Source organism: Trematomus bernacchii, unplaced genomic scaffold (genome assembly GCF_902827165.1).
Source record: "Trematomus bernacchii unplaced genomic scaffold, fTreBer1.1, whole genome shotgun sequence".
NCBI classification, from domain to species: domain Eukaryota; kingdom Metazoa; phylum Chordata; class Actinopteri; order Perciformes; family Nototheniidae; genus Trematomus; species Trematomus bernacchii.
Window position 1 is genome coordinate 7651653 of NW_022987821.1, and position 20554 is coordinate 7672206.

Sequence of the window (20554 nt, forward strand, 5' to 3'; positions counted from 1 at the left end):
TTTCCTGCTGGATCTCGCCTCCCACCTGAAGGACTATGAGACTGAAACAGGTCTGAGTGTCCTTCCATCATTACAGTCTGTTCTCCAGTCAGCTCCTGCAGTTTGGTTCATAGACCTCTCAATGAGAAATACCTCCATCCTGCTGGAAGTGCTGAGACTCCAACCAGAGAAGAAACAAGTGGAGCTGACAGGCGGCTCAGGTGGAGAGAGTGAAGTGAGGACTTTGCTGCAGTGTCTGCCTTATATCTCAAAGCTCAGGTTGGTGGGACCATTACTGTTTATTTTATGATATTGATTTTTCTATGTGGATTTCTTAAGAAATACAAAAATAAATGACATCTGATTATGGGCAGTGTTTCAGAAAGAGACAATAATCCTTCACTTCTGAACATGATGCAGATGAATAACATTTCCCAGTTCAGTCATTATTTTAAACCACAGTCTTCTACCAGTTTGAGAATAATGAAATGATGTGAATCCTAATGAGAGAACTTAAGCTCTGAGACAGCAGCACCATCATGCTCATGCCTCATTCAGAAATAAAGACACATACAAACATAAATAAACTTGCTGATAAAACTGCTATCAGCGTTTTAACATATCTCTGTTTTAATTTAAATAAAGAGCAATTAAAAGAATAAAGGTACAACAAGTAATACTACATGTATCTACCTCTTTAACAGATACTAGCTTCAACTTTACTGACTCTAATGAAACTTCTAAAGACTGTATAGTGAGCTTTAAATACAGATTTCAGACACATGAACAATCATAACTTCTAGTCATCAGAGACAGAGGAGGTGTTACTAAACTCTGATTCACATGTGTATTATCTCAGGAGCAAAGTGAAGAGTTTCATGATGTGATGTTCTCTTCTACATGATAGGGACTCTAGATGTTGTTGTTCCACTTTTTACATTATTATATTGGGAATATCATTTTACATACAAGACTCATTCACAAAGTAAAATCCCCTCAGGTGAACAGAATCACTGGGAAGCAAATAAGAAGTGATTTGAGGAACAGGATTTGTGTCTGTGTTGTGAGTCAGTAGAAGAGCTAAGTGATGACACATGTTGTGGAAAGGTTCATTTACTGAAAGCTTTCCAAAATCCAGATATGATCCTTTTAACAGCAAAGTTACTTCAATATGAGGTTGATGGACTTTACTGTGTTATGCTCACTTGCAGGTATTTGTAGACATTTAGCAGAAACACTCCCTATCAGAGTCTTTCTCTGCTGTTGATATCATCTGATAACAAACTGTTCAATTCTCGTTCCAGTTCCTGGTTTAGAGACTCAGGTGGAGTCAAGTTCTTTGGGACTCTGTTCTGTGCAGCAGCAGAGAGAGAGCAGCAGACAGGAGAGAAGACACTGGAGCTGTTATCATCAGTGTGCACATATCCAAGATTCCCTCTTACTGACAAACAGGGTGATGATGATGATGATGAGTTTGATTATGAAGAATATCAGAGTGATTTCCTGCTGGATCTGTACTCCCACCTGAAGGACTATGAGACTGAAACAGGCCTGAGTTTCCTTCCATCATTACAGTCTGTTCTCCAGTCAGCTCCTGCAGTCTGGATCATAGACCTCTCACAGAGAAAGAGCTCCATCCTGCTGGAAGTGCTGAGACTCCAACCAGAGAAGAAACAAGTGGAGCTGACAGGCTGCTCAGATGGAGAGAGTGAAGTGAGGACTTTGCTGCAGTGTCTGCCTTATATCTCACAGATCAGGTCAGTCATACTCTATATTTATAATATTAAATATATTCCTCAGAAAGGTTCATTAAAAAGATCCAGTAAAAAATCAACAACACATTGGAAGCAGTTTATTCACTGAAATGTATAAATGTATATTCTGTAGATAAATGAAATGTTTCAGTTTAGTAATGAATTAGCACAACAGACAGAGCAATGCTTTATCACATGGAATACCACACATGCACTTAAACTATTTCATCCTATTTGATTTTCTTTAAATGTCATTCTTGATTAAAGACCTTGCAGATAAGATGGTTGGCAGTGCAGCATTTATTGTACTTGAGCTTTGCCTTCTCACTGTTCATCCATATTGTTGTGTTTCAGCTGTGATCCAGAGTTCTTCCAGAGAGTGAGTACGTTCATCTCTGTCAGATCCAGAGAGGAGGCTGAGAGGTTGGCCTCTCTGCTGCAGCTCTCAGGGTTCACCCTGCTGCTATCAGGAGAGTTACCCAGGAAAACCTGCCTGTCTGTGGGGAGAGTTCTCCAGCTGTGTGGCTCTAAAGTGGATCTCATCCTCAAACCCAGAAAGATGTCTGTCAAGGGAGCCTTTGCTCTCTTTAGACGAACAACACAACTACACAGTCTCAAGTGCGCATTTAAACACTTACTCTTTTATTGTTATCATGCCATTTCTTTGAATGTTCAGTTGGGGGATAAAGGTAAATTATGGTACAATTCTCTTTCTTTGTTTCCAGGCTTTCTAACGACATGGCCTTGCTGCTGGGTGGCTGGGTGAGGAGATGGGGAGTGGTCTGTCAGGTGACTGTTGAAGAGCTTTCTCTCTCCCCTCAGACCGCCCAACCATCACACAGAGTGTTGTTGAAGGTTGTCAGTAGCTTGGCTTCCCTGCTGAGATACTGGGCAGTGAGACAGTTAGACCTGACTGAGGTCTGTGTTCCTGCTCTGGGTCTCACACCACTGCTGCTTCATGATGGCCCTCTCAAAATCAAGTAACAGTCCCTGTGGAGCCTCATACACTCACAATGATTCATGCAGATGATATTAATGTTCACATATATTCATACACTGTTTCCTGCAGACTGAGTGAGAAGAATGTCCAGCAGCTACTCTCCCTGCTCCATGAACTCCAGGATGAGGACTTGACCTGGTCCTTCTTGAGTAAGTTAGGAGGAGACCTGACCTCCTTCTCTCTGAACTGGGAGCTTCTCCATCTTCTACTGCAGCATCCATCAGCTCAGACCCTCACTGTGAACATGAGGAAGAACCTTTTCTTACAGGAGAACGTCACACGTCTGCTTCCCTACCTGGACAGGATTGTGTTTAAAAGGTCATCAATAGAGTCGTTTATCCTGTTTTATATTTAAATACATTTAGTTACTTCTTTTACTAAAGTGTGTTCATTAAAACTCTTTCAGGCCCTGTCCCAGCTTTGTGTTGACTGCTATCAGGGAGATTTACAAAGCTCGAGCCAGTTCCATTATACCCAGTTTACTGAGGTCCTTGGATCATGTGATCAACCTGACCTGCAGAGAGATGTCATCAGTGGACTGTGATGCTCTGCTCTACACCCTCACACACAGTGATGGAGTCAAACTGAACCTCCTGTGGACCTCCATACCAGCATGGAAAACACAGTCCATCCTCTTGAACCTGGACAAAGTTTCTCAGCTCAGGTCGGACAAATATAGTTCTAAACGTGTATTGATCTCGGTCCAGCTGTACTTTACCATCCGTCAAACACCAATATCAGTGAATGGAAACAGCAGGGTGGAACAGCACAACACTTTCAGCCACTTATCTTTCGATGTTAAAGAGGCACATTTTTGAAAAGGCAAACCAACAGCAATAAAAACATGCATACATATTCTCTTCTTAGCTGGACATCTGTTTCCAACCATTTTGATCTATTATTAATGTGATAAGCACTATGTTCTATTACTGAGAGAAATTAAGGACAAAACTGCAATAAGACCCCGGTTGATGAGAAACATAATTATAATTAAAAAACATTTTCTCAGTCAATGAAGCTTTATGGATAAGTGGTTTGTTTAATTGTTAAATGTTCTCCCAGTGTTGACAGGAACCTGCTGCTGAGGATGGTCCACGGCTGCGCTGCCTCTGATGCCCAGCAGGGGGCCGCAGAGTCTCTGCTCAGGACTGTGCAGCACAGGCTGGATCTGTCCTGCTCCTCCTGTGTGGAGCTGCCTGAGGAAGATCAGAGTGACACTCTCCGTCTGACGGCTGAAGACTGCAGGGCCGTCTCCACCATCCTGACACGCAGCAGACGGGGAACACAGCTCATCCTGCAGGACTGTGAGGTTCAGGACAGCGGATTAGAACTGCTGTTTCCTGTCTTACACAAAGTAAAACTCAGGTACGAAGACCACTAAACCAGAGAAGAAGCTGTTTCTATACATCTTTCTGCATCACATCAGTTTGCTCTTTGCTCTGTGTCTCCTGTTCAGAGCCAGTAAAGCTGTCCTCCTGCAGCTGGTGTCCCTGGTTGCTGTGAACAGTGAGAGGGACACAGTGGGACGGGCAGTGTCCCTCTGCAAAGCCCTGGAGGGAGAGCTGGACCTCAGTCACAGCTCACTGGATCAGAGGGCCTGTGCAGCCTTGGCCCTGATGCTGGACTTCTCTGAAGAGCTGACAGAGCTGGACCTCAGTCACTGTCAGCTCACTGACCAGCTGCTGCTCACACTCAGCGCGCAGCTGCACAAAGTGCAAGTCCTCGAGTGAGTGGCAAAGGTGTCCATGTGGAAAATAGGTTTAGTGGAGGTCATCATTAGTTTGGGGTGTGAATCTCTCTGTGTCTTATCATCTGATTCAGGGCTTTGTTGACTGAAACCTGTTGTCCAAAATCAGTCTGAAGATACGCTGTAATCAGAACTCAGGCAGTCATACGGCGGTGTCAGAAAAGTGAACATAATGTTTGTTTGGACTGTACCTATACTGCCCAGCCGATGTATTACATTACTAAAAGTTCCTCTGTTTGTGTTTGTGTTACAGTCTGAGCCACAACAACATCACTGATGCTTCGACTGACCTCTTACTCCAACTGGTCTCCATCAACCCCTCCATTCACTCTGTGCGGTGAGAAAACCATAATTACTGCAGCATTTGTACTCGTAGGCTGACAGAGGAATCATTCATCATTATAAAACTGCTATTCAACGTATTGTTCTGACTGATGTCTGTTCTCTCTGCTTTTGGATTTTTCTAGACTGTTCGAGAACAACATTGTGGAGAGGACATCCTTTGAGAAAGACAAGAAGTTTGAAATATGGTGACCCTCCGTCAGTGTGGGTAGAATCTGCCAATCAGGGAATAACTGATCTATCTCTAACGATCATTACATACTGACTCTGTGTATGATGGGATCCGTTTACATCCATGACTTTTTGTTCTGGAGGTACTATAGATTATTCATTTATGGTACGCATATTTATTACTCTCCTAATTGAACATGGTTAAATTATTTGTGTGTGTCGTGTCAGATTATAATTTGCAAGGGGATGAAATACTTATATCCCACCGTTAAATGCAAATCAATTTTTATCTTTTATATAATGTCAATTTCTGGATTTGCTTTTTGATATTCTTACTCTCACTGTTCAAATAAACCTACCATTCAAATGATAGACTGTTCATACCTTGTGGGCAAAGTTAGAACAACTGCAAGGGATCAAATCATGATTTCCTTCACTGTATATAGATTATGTTTTATACTCTGATTGCCTTTTACTCGGTTCAATAGTATTTTTAGTCCTATATGTTTAACAGAGACATGTTGAGGATTTACATTTCAGGAAGGGCAAAAGGTGGATTTTCAAATGGTTAAAGAACTGGGGTTTAATGGGTTAATGATTGGATGTTTAGATAATGACTGAAGGAAATGATGGGTGGGACCAGGTGGATATTCTCCCTCTACTCTATAATGTGACTGTGAGCAGAACCTCTTTCTCCTCTGAGGATCAAGCTGCTCTGTTCCTGCTTTTCAGATCCATTTCAATTGCATATTTTAATTCTTTTTTACTTTATTAAATATAAAAAAATACAAGCTTTGTCCATGACTCATTTATCAGTTTCTCTTAAGGGAATTAGAATTTCCTCAAAAAGGCCAGAACTGTTGTATCAAAATATGAATTCATGTTTTTCGTACTTTTGATAAGTGTCTTTCTCATCTCAATACCCCTCCTCAACTCCTCTCTTCCCCTCCTCCGGGACTTGACCCGGAAATCGATCAAGACACGCCATTTTGAAGGACGTCCCAATAGCTGAAATGCACACGGAGGCCCAATCCCAAACCACGCCCTACACCCTACCCCTACACACTCCCCCTCCGTGACGGAGTGAACTCCGTGGAGTGACACATGAGGCTCCCTCCTGTCAGATGGAGGGAGTAAATACAGCGGCAAGCTTTGGGACAAACTCCCCTCTCTCCGGCAGAAACAGGAAATGCCGTAACTGTATGTAACAACGGTTTCAAATCAGCATCTCTTTGACAAAAGATGTAAATTAATAACTAAAATAAAACTCCAAACATCTTTCATTGTGTTAAGTTAAAAACATATGAGGTTATCATGAGGTTGTTAACATCGCAATTTATCAGTGGATGTTTGCTGGAACTGACGGACACACACAGCGTTGAGCAGGGGCGGATCGGCCCACTTCAGTACCGGCCCATCGGGATTCGTCCCGAACGTCCCGATGGGCCGGTACTGAAGTGGGCCGATCGGACGATGTGGGCCGGTCGGATAAGTCACCCCCCCCCCCCGTTGACAATTTACTAGCGAGGTGGGCCGGTCGAGAGTCCCGGGCTGATTTGTAGTCCCAGTCCGCCGCTGGCGTTGAGACCGGTCAGGTAGAGACCGGTCTCAAGTCAGCACCGCTGCAGACTCGCTGTTTGAGGGCTTGATAGCCCACTCCCCCTCCACACCGCTCCACACTCGTTGGTTTGGAACAGCACTTAGGCCCAATCCCAAACCGCCCCCTACACACTACCCCTCCGTTCACGCGGAGGGTCCGCCACATTAAGTGCTGTGGAGGATTTGAAAAGCACGATGGTCAAAAGCCAAACGAGTGAAAACTGTGGCGACACAGATCAGGTACAAGGACCACTGCAGTCGAATATTTTACTTTCATCATAATGTGGTTTATAATTTGTCTTTTTACACACCATTAAATGTCAACAACTGTTGATACCAGCCAACAATACACACCTATTGGTACTCGAGGACTGTGGCATAGAGTATGTATTGAAACTGTAGGGGAGATGCAGTATGATGAAGGAAAGTTCCCTTTTTGATTAAATGTTGTAATCATTCCTGTTTTATCTCAGTTCACCTTTACAGCAAGATTTATCTAAATCTACAATGAGACCCTCCAAGACCTTCTTTACACCGGCAAGGCCAGCAAGAGTGATGTCATGTGAAAATATATTTCCTGCTACATATTTTTTTACTTTGATTTTGGGGGGAAAAGCAGCAATAGTGCATTTTCAAGAATTCTAACTTATTGTTCTACAGGTGGACAACAGTGACCAGCAACCTCAGCACCAGCAGCTACACCCCCGGCTGTGTGTCATTTATTCTCATGAGAGGAAGACCATCATTCTTGATCCACTGGGAGAGACCCAGGACAAAATGCAAAGGTGCAAGGACACAACAAGGTGACAAGAAAGCAATTGAAGATATTTCAAAATGGAATAGAAAGTTATGAAATGGAAGAAAGTTAAAGTTATTAAAATAGACCTATATATTGTTCCTTAAGGTCATTCATGCGGAAGAGACGATGCAATGTGTACAGATGGGAATGTAGCAGTCTACCCCATGGACTGCAGGAAGACGGCACATCATCATGCTATATTGTATTACCATGTGATAAATACTTGTGTGTGCTGCTCTTGCTCTTTTGCACTTTTTGCATATCATGTATTTGTTTTTGCTATGTTTGTAAAATGTCATTTTCTTAAATGTTTTATGTGAGGGACTGCGGATTGAAATTAGCTCAAAGCTAACATCTGGCATATTTACGCTTGACACATTTTATTGTTTTAAGTGTTCATTGATATGCATTGTCCCTGCTAAATAAACGATCAAATACAAATGAAATGTGATTATTACCATTTAAATGTTACAGCTTAACATTTTAAGTTCAGCTCACTTGAAAATGTTGAGGCTATCTGTATCCTAGTAAAGTGAACTGCTTTGACATGTAAGGTTCACTTTTTATTATGAGTTGTGCTAATTTAACGTAACTCAGATCTTGAAGTTGTCTAAACCAACTTCTTAGTCATCGTAATGAATAATTTTGAGTTGGGTCTACTCAAGTTTACTGTAATGATATAAGTTGCCTGAACTCAGTACTTTTAAGATGAAACAAATACAAATTAATGATTAACTTTACTTGGAAATTGAGGCAATCTGTTTCCTAACCTTCTTTTGTTATCAAATTTAAAACATATTAATAAATGGGTGAAAATTGCTTGTGTCCATAATGGGCAGCATTAATATACCCACATGACAGCTAAGGTCAGAAGAGCTTTATTTAACACCTGGTCTTATGTCTGTGACCCCTCCTGTTGTGAATTGGTAAGCCTTGAAACATGCACTTGTCAAGGTTCGGAGGCAAATTTTGCAAATATGGCAGTAGCCATCGATCATCTTAAGATAAGATAGGATATACTTTATTGATCCCAAGTTGGGAAATGTTTTTGTTACAGCAGCATGTTCTACTCCACTACAATTCAGAGGTTAACCTGGTATTTTTACTCCTACATTTATTTTAGTTACTTTGCAGATTCTGATTATTAATGATGTGAAATATATACAACCCTTAAATCAGACTTTAGTTACACCTGAGTCAAATTCAGGGAAGGTGATTGTCAAGTGCCAAAATAAACTATGCAATATATTAGACGTTAAGTACTTTGTCAGGCTTAATATTTATCTGTAGTTACCCCCAAAGTTTTTTTCTTATTCAAAATAAGAGCTTAACTTAAAGTATTCTTTAAAGTTTAAATAAAGCCTTATTAGTTTGTCTGTTTTGCACATCCTATTAATATCTTTGGACGTCGTCCACTAAACTGTTTTATTGCAGAGATCACTTGCAGTATCTTCTTGATATTTTCTATTCTATATTTCTATCATTGACCTTCTATTTTCCCCCATTTTGTATGTACTCTTAATATTTAAATGTTTTCATCAAATACATTTCTATATTTATGTATGCATTTATGAATGTATTCCTTTATTTATTTCCACATTTATTTATTTCTGTATTTATTTATTCCTGTATTTATTCATACATGTATTTATGCATGTATTTATTTATTTATACTTATGTCATGATCCGTCTTCCGTAAAAAACTCAAACCCTTTTACCTCCAAGCTGCATTTGCACCGTACCACCGTTTAGTGGAGCTGTTCACCCGCCATTGTGGCACTTTCTCCCTGCCTTCCCCACACTGTAGGCGGTGTGTCGCTCTTTATTGTTCCAGTAGAAAAGCTCCATGCACGGTTTCCCCACATTTGTTGCAATGGCTACCGAGCAGAAACCACGTCCCACCTGAGAGGGAGCGGCTTGGCTGCACAAAAAAGGACTAAAACCGAGCAAAACTTCAAGCACCGAGTGGGAAATAAAAGCTCTTTACTGAGGGACAATCTGTGGATCCTGAAGACAGAGAAGAGGGGGGTAAGGAAATCATGCTATCCAGGTTATAAAGCGAGGTTACACGGTGTATATATAAACCTCACTTACTTGTGATTTAGCCACATTTAGCCACTCCAAAAGGAAACGAGTGTTCAATGAGATATCTTGAAGTGTAATCTCGCGTCCATTGCAGCCAGCCTGTTCATTTTCCTAATCGGCTGAGCTCCAGCTTTTACTGTAAGCTTAATCATAGACAAGGATCTCCAATAAAGTGCTTAAAACGTTAACACGCATTGCAACGTTTCTCGCTAACTGAACGTGTGTTTTCACATCTTTAACGTGGCATTTACTTCGGGTGTTGTTTGTTTTTATATCGTGGATTTTCATGTTGCTTTCATTTCCATTCACCAAACCTCACAATAGGCTTGTCATTGTCATCACATGCATATTAATGTTGAGCACACACACACTAAATCCGTCTCTTGGGTGTGATCAGGTTGCTTTAGCCATAGCCTAAAGGATTACTCTGCTAACCTACATCCTGGGGCATTGCACGCTGCTTTTAATATAGTTTATTTCACTTAAAAAGCTGATGCATGTTGTGGGTTATGTCCCTCTTTCTAGGTTTTGTCATAAACACTGACCAACATACCCTGGAGGATCTAAATGGCACCTATGAGGTGACAAACAAACCTCCTTTCATTTATTGATCTCTTGGGGGCATGTGGTCTTTTTTGCACCGCCCCCCATTTCAGAGTGAGGTCAGAGCACAGGGTCAGCTTTGTCTTAATGGTTGGTGGAGCATGGGGGTTACAAAGATAGATACATATCCTTTATTTACCTTTTATCTCTGGCTCTTCTAATCGTTACATCAGTGTAAAATAATCTTTATCTATTATACCCCTTTCACACCAACGGTGTTTCAGGGCCGGTTCGGTGCTGGTGCTTGAAAAGCACCGGGTTTCCCTGTTCACACCGCAGCAGAGCAGCGTCATAGCTCCGGAATCCGGTTCGTTTCGAGCACCAAAAAGTTGTCCGTCTAGAAGCAAGAACCGCATACGTCACGCTTACGTCGGAGGGGGGCGAGATTAACCTGAGCTAACAGTTAAGGCGAGTACGGCAAATAAAAGTTGTAACAAGCAGTAGTGCTGAGCAAAGTGACTAGAACGCAACCACACACTTGTTAAAAAAAACACACTTTATAAAGTCAGGCAACACTAACCAGGCTTCGTGTGATTCTGTTTATTTGTACCTTACTTTGACCATCCGTTCACTGTTATTGATCATTGTGGAGAGCAGGCAGACGTTTGTTATTATAGCAGCTATCGGATGGAATCAATACATGGGCTGCACAGGTTGTCATGTCCGACTATCACAAGTAGAATCATAATGAAAAATACGCCGGTAAAAAGTGCCTGTAGAAAACGGCTTAGCAAGTAGTCAGTTTAGCTTCGGTTGCTATGCTAACATCACCCATGTTATACCAGAGAAACTTTCATAACAGCGTTGTGATGCCAAACAGCGTCAATTCAGACTGACACCAAACAGCGTCAATTCAGACTGACACACATTCACTTAAGGGGAACTGGGGATATGTATCAGCTGCTTGTGTGACAGTCAGACAGTGAATACTTTAGAGCCGTGTGAGCTAACCCGGAGCTAACGGGAGAATACACTCCCGTTGAAGAGCAGCCGGCCAGCACTGCAGCGGTCGGTAAATGCCGCTGAAACACATTAATAAACAATGAACCACGGCACTCTGGAGAAAAGTATAAGGTTGGAGAAGTCGTTATTTAATTTAATCTGGCTTCGTATGATTAAAAGCAACACAGTCCCCGGCCCGTTGTTGTTGTGAAGTGAGCTCCGGCGTTGGGGAGAAACTCAGCGACGTAAACTGTGACGTCATGACGCAGCAGCGGCAGCACCAGTCGGGCTCTGAGCGGTGTGAAAAGAGCCGGCGCTAAACCGAAGAACCGGTTCTGAACCAGAAAAGCTCTAGCACGGAGCTTGAACCGGAGTTGCGTTGGTGTGAAAGGGGCATTAGTGCGTTTGAGGGTTTAGGAAGGAGGTGGTTTTTGATGATGATGTAGATGTTGCTTCTTCGAATATAGGGTTGTTGTCAATCGATATAACATCCGTGACATTCTCTGTTCAAATCAATATCACACACACACACACACACACACACACACACACACACACACACACACACACACACACACACACTTCTAGAAGGTGTTTGTGTAAAAAGCAATGGCAGAACAGATGGCAAACATTTCTAATTGACAGAAATATATTCACTACATTGCCCTTTCGCCAATTCTCTGTTTGAATCAATATCACACCCATATCACTTGGAGTATTGGTGTGACACTCCCTTTCTTTTATTCTCTCTCTCACACACACACACACGCACACGCACACACACACACACACACCAACACACACACACTCTCCTGAGAGCAGTAGAGCAGCTTAATGGCTCGCCGGGTGCAGAGTGTCACTTTGATAAAACGTCGTACGAAGCTCAGCCCATCGATCTGTCAAGAGCCGTGTTGTGTTTCGGCCTTGATCTCTTGTCAGGTTGTAGCTGTGATATTTGGATTTGATCAGTAGCTTTGTATTTCATATGATCCTCCTGTTGATGGGTAACACACACAGGTAATGGATGAATTCTCTCTAATGGTACTTACAGTGTTGTGCATGTTAATATTGTCTCCGCACTCATTTGCATTGCATTTTAACCTTTTTAAATTATCGTTCTTGACTTGTTTCTGGATTATTTATTCACTTTGGGACTCACACTGCATAATATGAGGGTAATTCACTTAATGCAACCATTCCCAAAACGTTTCTCAGTGAATGTAGGATCTTTTCCAAGTGATAACAGATGGACCGAGTCACCTTTTTCACATATTTTCTTGTCATAATACCAATCCAAATTCTGTCTTTACAAAACAATAGACCTATTCCTGCACGATTTCCTCTGCTTTCTTGTATTATGAGATTCTAACGTTGTATAGACAACTGGTTCCAGCTTTTTAAATGTGCATTTTAGTCTTTTAAACCAGTTTGCATGAAGAAAACTGAATATATTTTGGGGTTTTGGTCAGAATAAAGGAGATATTGGTATTATAAATTACATTTAAAGTGGTAAATCTACAAATTAAGCTACGTTAGTTTAGCCCTGTAGGAGTAAAACCCACATATGTCCATCACATCCCTTTTTGTAGTTAAATTCTTCCTCTTTTAATTCACCATTTCTGTATTTTGGGCATCACTTTCAGTTTTATCCACTGTTGCTCGTCAGGCCTGTTTCAAAACTGGCGAATGTTGCCTATTATGCAACACCACAGGATTTACCCGGTTTATTTGAACTTCAACATATATACGTTTTCATTTGTTTGAAATAATTCAAACCAGATTTGCCCTGTTAAACATAAAGCCTTCTCTGTTGATGCACTTGTTTACACTTGCGCTCACATCCGATTCCCAGAGCCTGGCTTCCCTCTCACAAACTCTTGGGAAACTTTCAGCCAACACCAGTTCAAAGGCTGCGAAGAGGCCTCGTTCCCTTCGAGTTTTAAAGCTGGACGCTCCCACAGTGGCTTCCTTTGTGCCCGTGTGATCTGTATTCCTCTCTACTAAGTCCATTAATAATCCCCAGAAGAGCCCCTACTGAGGAGTTGATGAAACTCCGGCTGCCAAGTTTCTACTCTTTGGAGATAAAGCTGAATTATTCTCCATGTCTTGAATCAACCCGGTCACTTTTGATGCTAATACTTTTATGCAGAGGTGGGAAGTAGTGGAGTACAAATACTTTGTTACTGTACTCAAGTACATTTTTCAGGTATCAGTACTTTACTCCACTACATATTTTTCTGAAGACTTTCTACTTCTTACATGTTGAACACAAATACCTGTACTTTCTACTTCTTACATGTTGAACACAAATACCTGTACTTTCTACTTCTTACATTTTGAACACAAATACCTGTACTTTCTACTTCTTACATGTTGAACACAAATACCTGTACTTTCTACTTCTTACATGTTGAACTCAAATACCTGTACTTTCTACTTCTTACATGTTGAACTCAAATACCTGTACTTTCTACTTCTTACATGTTGAACACAAATACCTGTACTTTCTACTTCTCACATGTTGAACTCAAATACCTGTACTTTCTACTTCTTACATGTTGAACACAAATACCTGTACTTTCTACTTCTTACATGTTGAACCCAAATACCTGTACTTTCTACTTCTTACATGTTGAACACAAATACCTGTACTTTCTACTTCTTACATGTTGAACACAAATACCTGTACTTTCTACTTCTCATTTCCCAAACAGGCTGGTTCCTTTAGTTTGAATGTGTGTTTGGTGGCGTGATCATTATTATTTAGAGTCATTGCGTGCCTATTGATTTGAACACGATCCGTGTATCCATCATTTCCTGGTCTTCTCTAAAGAAGAGGGACCAATGAAAACGTTGTCATGTTGCCGTTGTTCAGCATGGAAACATTCATTAGCTAACAATGACATTATTGTTCTATTAATATAAAGGGAGGTCAGGTACTCTTTAAAACAGCTGCTAGTACATTTCAAAGTTCTTTACTTTCACTTGAGTTAAGAAGTTTAGTCAGTACTTCTACTTTCACCAGAGTATTTTGAAACACGAGTATCTGTACTTCTACTTGAGTAAAGGATGTGTGTACTTCTGGAAAACTATACTATCCACTCTGTACTCTTACTATAGTTGCTGTTTAATGTTTGTGGTTTTAAAAACACTCTTAAAAAGCCCTGAAATTAACCCTACATGCTGCTTAAATGATGAGTGAGTGCAGAGAGGCTGACGACGTGCAACTAACCAACACTTCTGTTTGCACAGTATGATGTTTGTCAGGGTAATTGGCACCTTCTTGTGAGTGAATAATGAGGCAGAGCTATAAAGCTGGCTCTTGAGTTGAGTTGAGTTGCTTTGAGAGACAGAAAGGTAGTAGGGTTTCACAACAGAGGTAAAACTTCTTCTTTTTGTCAAAGCTTGACTCTCTGGACGATACCAAACGACTGATAAACAACCAATAACCGTGTTCATTTCAGTGCATCGGGGAAGTAGAGCATAAGAACAAAAGGCTTTTTCCCACAGGTGTAATGAGTAACTTGAATGTCAGGTCCCTTTTTTTTATTGTCAGGTCACTTACCCAGTTTCCAGTTTCAGCTTTTGTTGCTTTGCAGGTGGAGGGATTAGTAAAAGATGGGGTGTTGAATTCTGCAGAGATTCAGTTCTCACGTTGGAAATAAAACACTAGATTAGGTGTGAAAGAGAGAGGTGGAAATACAGATTATTACACATGTTTTAGGGCAATATATCTTTGTAATTCAGGAAAGAAGAGCACTTTCATTCAGGGGTCAGAGGTCAAATACCCTGGAGCTTGTAGACATGTGCCATATCCGGGGCCTCTTCTTTTGGACTATGCCTATCTGAAGACCCTGCTGTAGGGTTAGATATATTTTCATTATCATATTATCATATTATAAAGAATTGCCTTTTTTAATGTACAAACTTCTTATTCCTAATGCCCCAATAAAGCCTTGAAGTTGCCTCTCTTGGCTCGCTAGCCGGAGATTATTATGATATTTTTTTGATGAATGTTTTCAGCCCCTTTCCCTAAAAGACGACGGTGCACAGCGCCTTCACCAATGAGTCATTTAATATCCTGTCTTTCAGAGAAATGACCATCACTCTGTGGATTTTAAAGATAGTCTCTACAAAACACCACAAATTATACAGCAGCTTTTATTCTCCACATGTGGGCAAAGAAAGCTTGGAGACTTGGAATCAACCTGATGACATCTGTGTTGAAATATGGACTTTAATGAGGATACTCGGGAGAGGAGGATTTGAACATGTGACTACTGAGAAAGATCTAAGGACCGCCCAATGGGTCCCTAATGACGTATTGATTTATCAACAAAGCGATAATGACCAAATGTGTCCGAACCAAGGACAAAACAACAATTGGAGGGATTTAATTATCACTGTCTTGTACGTACACCTCCCATTCCTTCCCATAGACACCAGTGTGTTTGTGTGTTGGCACAATTGCGTTGCCCACTGACTGAAAACATTCCTCAGCCCTGATGTCACCAGCCATCTGAGGGGATATTTATTGTCTGAGGTTGAGGTTTATCAAGGGTGGGATGGAGGTGGGGGTGTCTGAGAGAAAAGAGAGGAGAGGGGGGGGGGAGTGTCTCCGCCTCCATCTTTTGTGTGTTTTCAGACCGTATCTCATCCGCTTTGATTCGTGTCTGAACTGGTCTTGAAACGGCGCTCTGTGTTTGGTTTGAAGGATATCCCACCTGCATGTGCTGCAGCTGGAGTAAGTGTGTGTGTGTGTGTCTAGCAACATGTCTGTCTGAGTCTTTTTGTGTGTCGGCCAGACTCAAAAAGTTTAGCTTCTGTAGTCTGTGGTTTAAATACACAGTCATGTCATCATCCTGACCTATAAAGCAATCCCCACTGAAGACTCACTGACTAAATGTCTTGGTGGTTTTTTTCCTACATTGTGCAAGGCCAATTTAATCTAGACTGAATAAACGTCAGCGCATTTCTATTTTCTAATCAAACACAACGTTTTCCATGTTGGGAATGTATTTGAACAGACACTCAAATGTATTTTTCCACATTTATTGACATTTATACCGGAAAGCTACTGTTTTCTAAGGAAATGTACATTTTATTGTATTTTTTTCTCCAAAAGTTCATGTTTAAATACAGGAACTCCTTATAAGGGAATTGTGTACATATATGTACCACCACACCACACAGGATGCGATGCTATTTAGAATAGATGCTGGGATGTGAGAGGGAATGCTGGATCCTTACGGCTTAAAAAGTGCCTGTTTTCAGGAGACCAAAATACCCCAAATCACAGACTCAACAGATTATTGGCTTTGCTTGCTTGAAGCGCATAGAAAGACACAAACTGAACCCCAAATGTTGAGTAAGGCAAGTGTATTAGTATAGCACTGTGCTTAAGAGCATTAAGAAATAGTGCATCAGAAACACATTATGAAATGACATTCAAAAAAATGTCCTCTATATATGTTGCACTGTTGGAGGAGCCTGTGGCATGGACATATCTACACTGTAGCTACTGTGCAAATGACAATAAAGCCTTGAATTGAATGTGTAATTTAATTCTAGGTAGCATCTTGATCGCCCGTCATCATGGTGGAACCAGCGGAGAGGCCTTCTGCAGCCGGACAGAGGCTGAGCGCTCCGGATAGTTTTGGGATTTCAACGTTGGAGCCTGGCCACCGTCCTCCTCCTGCTCAGAGTCCTCCAGGAAGACAGGTGTCCATACGGGTCCAAATGCTCGACGACACACAGGAAGTCTTCCAGATATCGGTGAGTTATGTGTGTGTGTGTTGTGAGGGTACAGAAATAATCCTCTCTGCAATGTTGAATGAATTTGTTTAAGGTGACACAAGATATGAGATGAGATAGTTCACTATGCTCCATTTACCTTTTAGTCATATCTCCACTTTATGGGGAACACAGGAAGTGGGATAAAAACCAGCTTCCTGTCTAAACACACACAAGCCTCTGCTTTTCAAATGGCTGATTCAATGCTAACAAGTCTCTCTCTCATGATGCTCCATGCTATTATGGTTTGTAATAAGCACTCCTCTTTCTTGTGTTACTATCTTCCCATCATTATGGCCTTTATCCCTATGCTCTCATTTGCTTAGTCACAAACACACATAACTGTATTCTTTGTAGAGGTCAGTATTCACCGTCATCCGGCTTCTTAAGCATTTGCATGTGCTTGCATTTGAGTGAGTCTGTTTGGATAAAGGCATCCTCTGAGAGCAGCTTTAATGAAATCGTTGCTGCCGTGCACTGGTATGTCATCTCCGTGTGGGAGTAGTCTTGTGTTTTCAGAATTAATGGCCACAGCAAATTGACAGAGAGCTTTGTGCCGGTGATTTGCATGCCATTCAGAAAAACCCCAGACGCTGTATTATCAGCTTTTGTGATGATAATTAAGAAGGATTGCCTCAGCTGGGTTTTCTAAAACATCCAGAGCTGCCAGATCCAGGAGCCCTAATTGGCTCTTGTGGAAAATGCCAGGAATGCATGTGGTTGTTCGTGTGTCAGTGCCTCAGGACGTGTCTGTGGACGGTTTGACAGACGACTGGGATCTACAGTAGTGTGTGAGGGATGTTATCTGCATGTGTGTGTGTTTTTACAGCATTTTTCAAAATCCTAAATTGACTTCTTCTCAATTTGTGGTTCTCCACTAAGCAGCAGCAGCAGCAGCAGTAGACCCCTTCAGACCCCATTTTATATATTTTAAGTGTGTTGTTTTTATGAATTTACGATAGCTTGTTACACACACACACACACACACTCACACACACACACAAATGAAATGTCCTATTTCTGTGGAACATCTTTAGACGTCACGGCTCAATCAACAGTTGAGGGAAAAAAAGGCATCAGCTGACAGCAGTGTGACCACAAAAAATACAAACATTACACACACACACACACACACACACACACACACACACACACACACACACACACACACACACACACACACACACACACACACACACACACACACACACACACACACACACACACACACACACACACACACACACACACACACACACACACACACCTTTCGTTGCTGTTGCAAAATGGGAACCAGCAGAGGACCAGACTGAGATGAATGGATGGGAGATGGATGGAAGGGAAAGAGAGCTGAGGAGAAAAAGCCTTGAAAGTGAACCAGCCAAATAAATGACTTATCGGTGCTTATCACGGTGAAATAAGGGAGGCATTGTCTCTACAGCTTGACTAAAAAAAAAGTGTCTTTCTCCTGCTACAGTGCCTGCCGTTGTGTTTGTGCAGAAGGTGTAGTCTAACGTGTGAATCGAAAGATAAGCCTGCAGCTCACACTAACGCTGGCACTAGAATCGGGCATTTTGTCAACACGGGGAGGAACAAAATGGAAGGCCAGATCATAAAAAGGGGCGCTATTATAGTCATTTTCAGGTTCACATTTTGTGTCTCCACGCTTTAATGTTCAAAAAGCTCTTTTTTTTCTCATACTGCCTGTGCTGCAGCACCTCTTTTCACCCTCTGTCTGAAACCAGAGCCCAGTCTGCTCTGATTGATTAGCTGGACGGCTCTGTTGTGATTGGTCAACCTCTTAGAGATGTCCCGCCCATTAGCCTATCACGTACAATGTGTTGGAGCGCTAGCCAATAGAAGCTTGGGTGTTACTTAGTGATGTCTCTTTGTAAGACCATTATCATCTTCTGACTATAGATCACATGGGAAAGCTTTTCTTTTGTATTTTGATTATTTATTGTCATGTGTCTTTTCCTCTCAGCTGACGTTGAGAATAATGTACATTGTTTGAGTATACATAACATGAATTAAACATTGCAGAAAGACCTTGGCACACACTGCATTAGTGGCACACACACACACACACACACTTGGAGACTTCATTATTGATGTGGAAGTGTGTGTGTGTGTCATCACTAACTCCCACCTGGTGAATAATTGAAGGTAGAGAGGATGTGCGGTGTGTGTGTGTATTTGCAAGTATGTGTGTTACTGATTTACTTTTAGTTGGTTTCACCTGTCTTTGATGTAATTCAGTGAAGCCATGCCTTTTTGTGGAGTCTTACACATGTTTCTTTAACTCTGCACTGGCCCAGATTTACAGTTTTTAATTAGTTTAATCTGCAGTGTTTACTTGTATGTCAGAGAGAAACGTGATTTCCATCATGAGGTCAAAGCATCAGAGCAAAGGAGGCGAATTGTCCCAAGGAAACCATGTTGGTTTTTGTGGTGGAAAATCAAAAAACACAGTGACATGTGACTCCATTTGACTACACCTACTACATGTGTTGTTTATATAAAAAGAGCAGTATCATGACTTAAAATTGAGGGCAAGTGTGCTTCTTTTGTTTATCTATCAGTGGTGTTTAATGTTATTCTTGCCTGACATGCTTACTTGACCCTAATCCAGCAAGAACATCCAATATATACACAAATCGACCCTGAATTTCTCAGAGGATGTCAGGATTTAGAAACCGATATCAGGAGAGTGTGTGTGTGGTGTGTGTGTGTGTGTGTGTGTGTGTGTTGTGTGTGTGTGTGTGTGATGTGTGTGTGTGTGTGTGTGTGTGGTGTGTGTGGTGTGTGTGGGTGTGTGTGTGTGTGTGTGTGTGTGTGTGTGTGTGTGTGTGTGTGTGTGTGTGTGTGTGTGTGTGTGTGTGGTGTGTGTGTGTGTGTGTGTGTGTGTGTGGTGTGTGTGTGTGTGTGTGTGTGTGTGTGTGTGTGTGTGTGTGTGTGTGTGTGTGTGTGTTGTGTGTGTGTGTGTGTGTGTGTGTGTGTGTGTGTGTGTGTGTGTGTGTGTGTGATGTAAGCCTGTTCAGGTACCATAGAGTGGCGAAGTCCCTCCCACTTACTTCCGGGGTATGGGACCTTATTTCGGAAAAATTATGCATTGAAGTCAATGGGGAGAGAAAACTTATCTTTCGATCCCGTTTGAATTGTGCCATGAATTACACATATGATGTTTGTCAATCTTAAAAAATTATTTCCATGTAAAAAAAGTCACAGTTTGTCTTAAAACTGTTGAAATATAAGACTTTGAAAAATACGAAACTAGAAAGACTACAAATCCCAGAGTCGCGTAAGTGATGTCACAATTGAGACACTACGATACACGTATAATACCGTATATATACGAATCAGCGCCATATAGATAGAATCTATCTATATGGCGCTGGCTAAGATAAGATAACTTTGTGCCTGTGTGCTTAGTACCAGGTTGTTATTATACCAGCAATGGGTCTTGCTCGTTCTTTCGCTTCCCGTCTGATGAAAGAGGAGTGTGTGGATCAAGTTAGCTACCTAGCTAGTAGCTAGCACGTTAGTTAGCATTACAGCCTTGTCATTTTTATTAGCCTTAACATGAAGTAACATTAAGTAACCCAAAATGTTAAACAGTAAGAGTAGTAGTCATATTTCGTGAACCCTTTGAAGAGTACTGTCACCGGTGTGATCATTCTATAATACACAATTTAAGCCCGGGGGAGAAATGCTAACGCTAACGCTAGCGATCTTCTCTA

General features: G+C 41.5%; 2 protein-coding genes across 24 annotated transcripts in view; both read left to right on the plus strand.

The window, feature by feature from the left end:
- LOC117499055 overlaps positions 1-5784 on the plus strand; it is a 49654-nt gene extending 43870 nt beyond the window's left edge. For 19 of the 21 annotated variants that reach the window (XM_034151320.1, XM_034151324.1, XM_034151308.1 and 16 more), the window contains 9 exons: positions 1284-1736; positions 2088-2351; positions 2459-2713; positions 2803-3051; positions 3140-3397; positions 3796-4098; positions 4190-4459; positions 4734-4817; positions 4948-5784. In XM_034151320.1, coding sequence (XP_034007211.1) covers positions 1284-1736; positions 2088-2351; positions 2459-2713; positions 2803-3051; positions 3140-3397; positions 3796-4098; positions 4190-4459; positions 4734-4817; positions 4948-5014 — 2203 coding nt within the window. In that variant the 3' untranslated portion in view covers positions 5015-5784. The remainder of the gene's footprint in view (positions 1-1283; positions 1737-2087; positions 2352-2458; positions 2714-2802; positions 3052-3139; positions 3398-3795; positions 4099-4189; positions 4460-4733; positions 4818-4947) is intronic. The other 2 variants (XM_034151325.1, XM_034151328.1) reach the window with 2 other exon arrangements.
- A 3410-nt stretch (positions 5785-9194) lies between these two features.
- Positions 9195-20554, plus strand: part of LOC117498896 (FERM, ARHGEF and pleckstrin domain-containing protein 1-like) — a 56256-nt gene continuing 44896 nt past the window's right edge. For all 3 annotated transcript variants that reach the window (XM_034151057.1, XM_034151058.1, XM_034151059.1), the window contains exons 1-2: positions 9195-9419; positions 16593-16796. In XM_034151057.1, the coding sequence (XP_034006948.1) occupies positions 16617-16796 (180 nt within the window). In that variant the 5' untranslated portion in view covers positions 9195-9419; positions 16593-16616. The remainder of the gene's footprint in view (positions 9420-16592; positions 16797-20554) is intronic.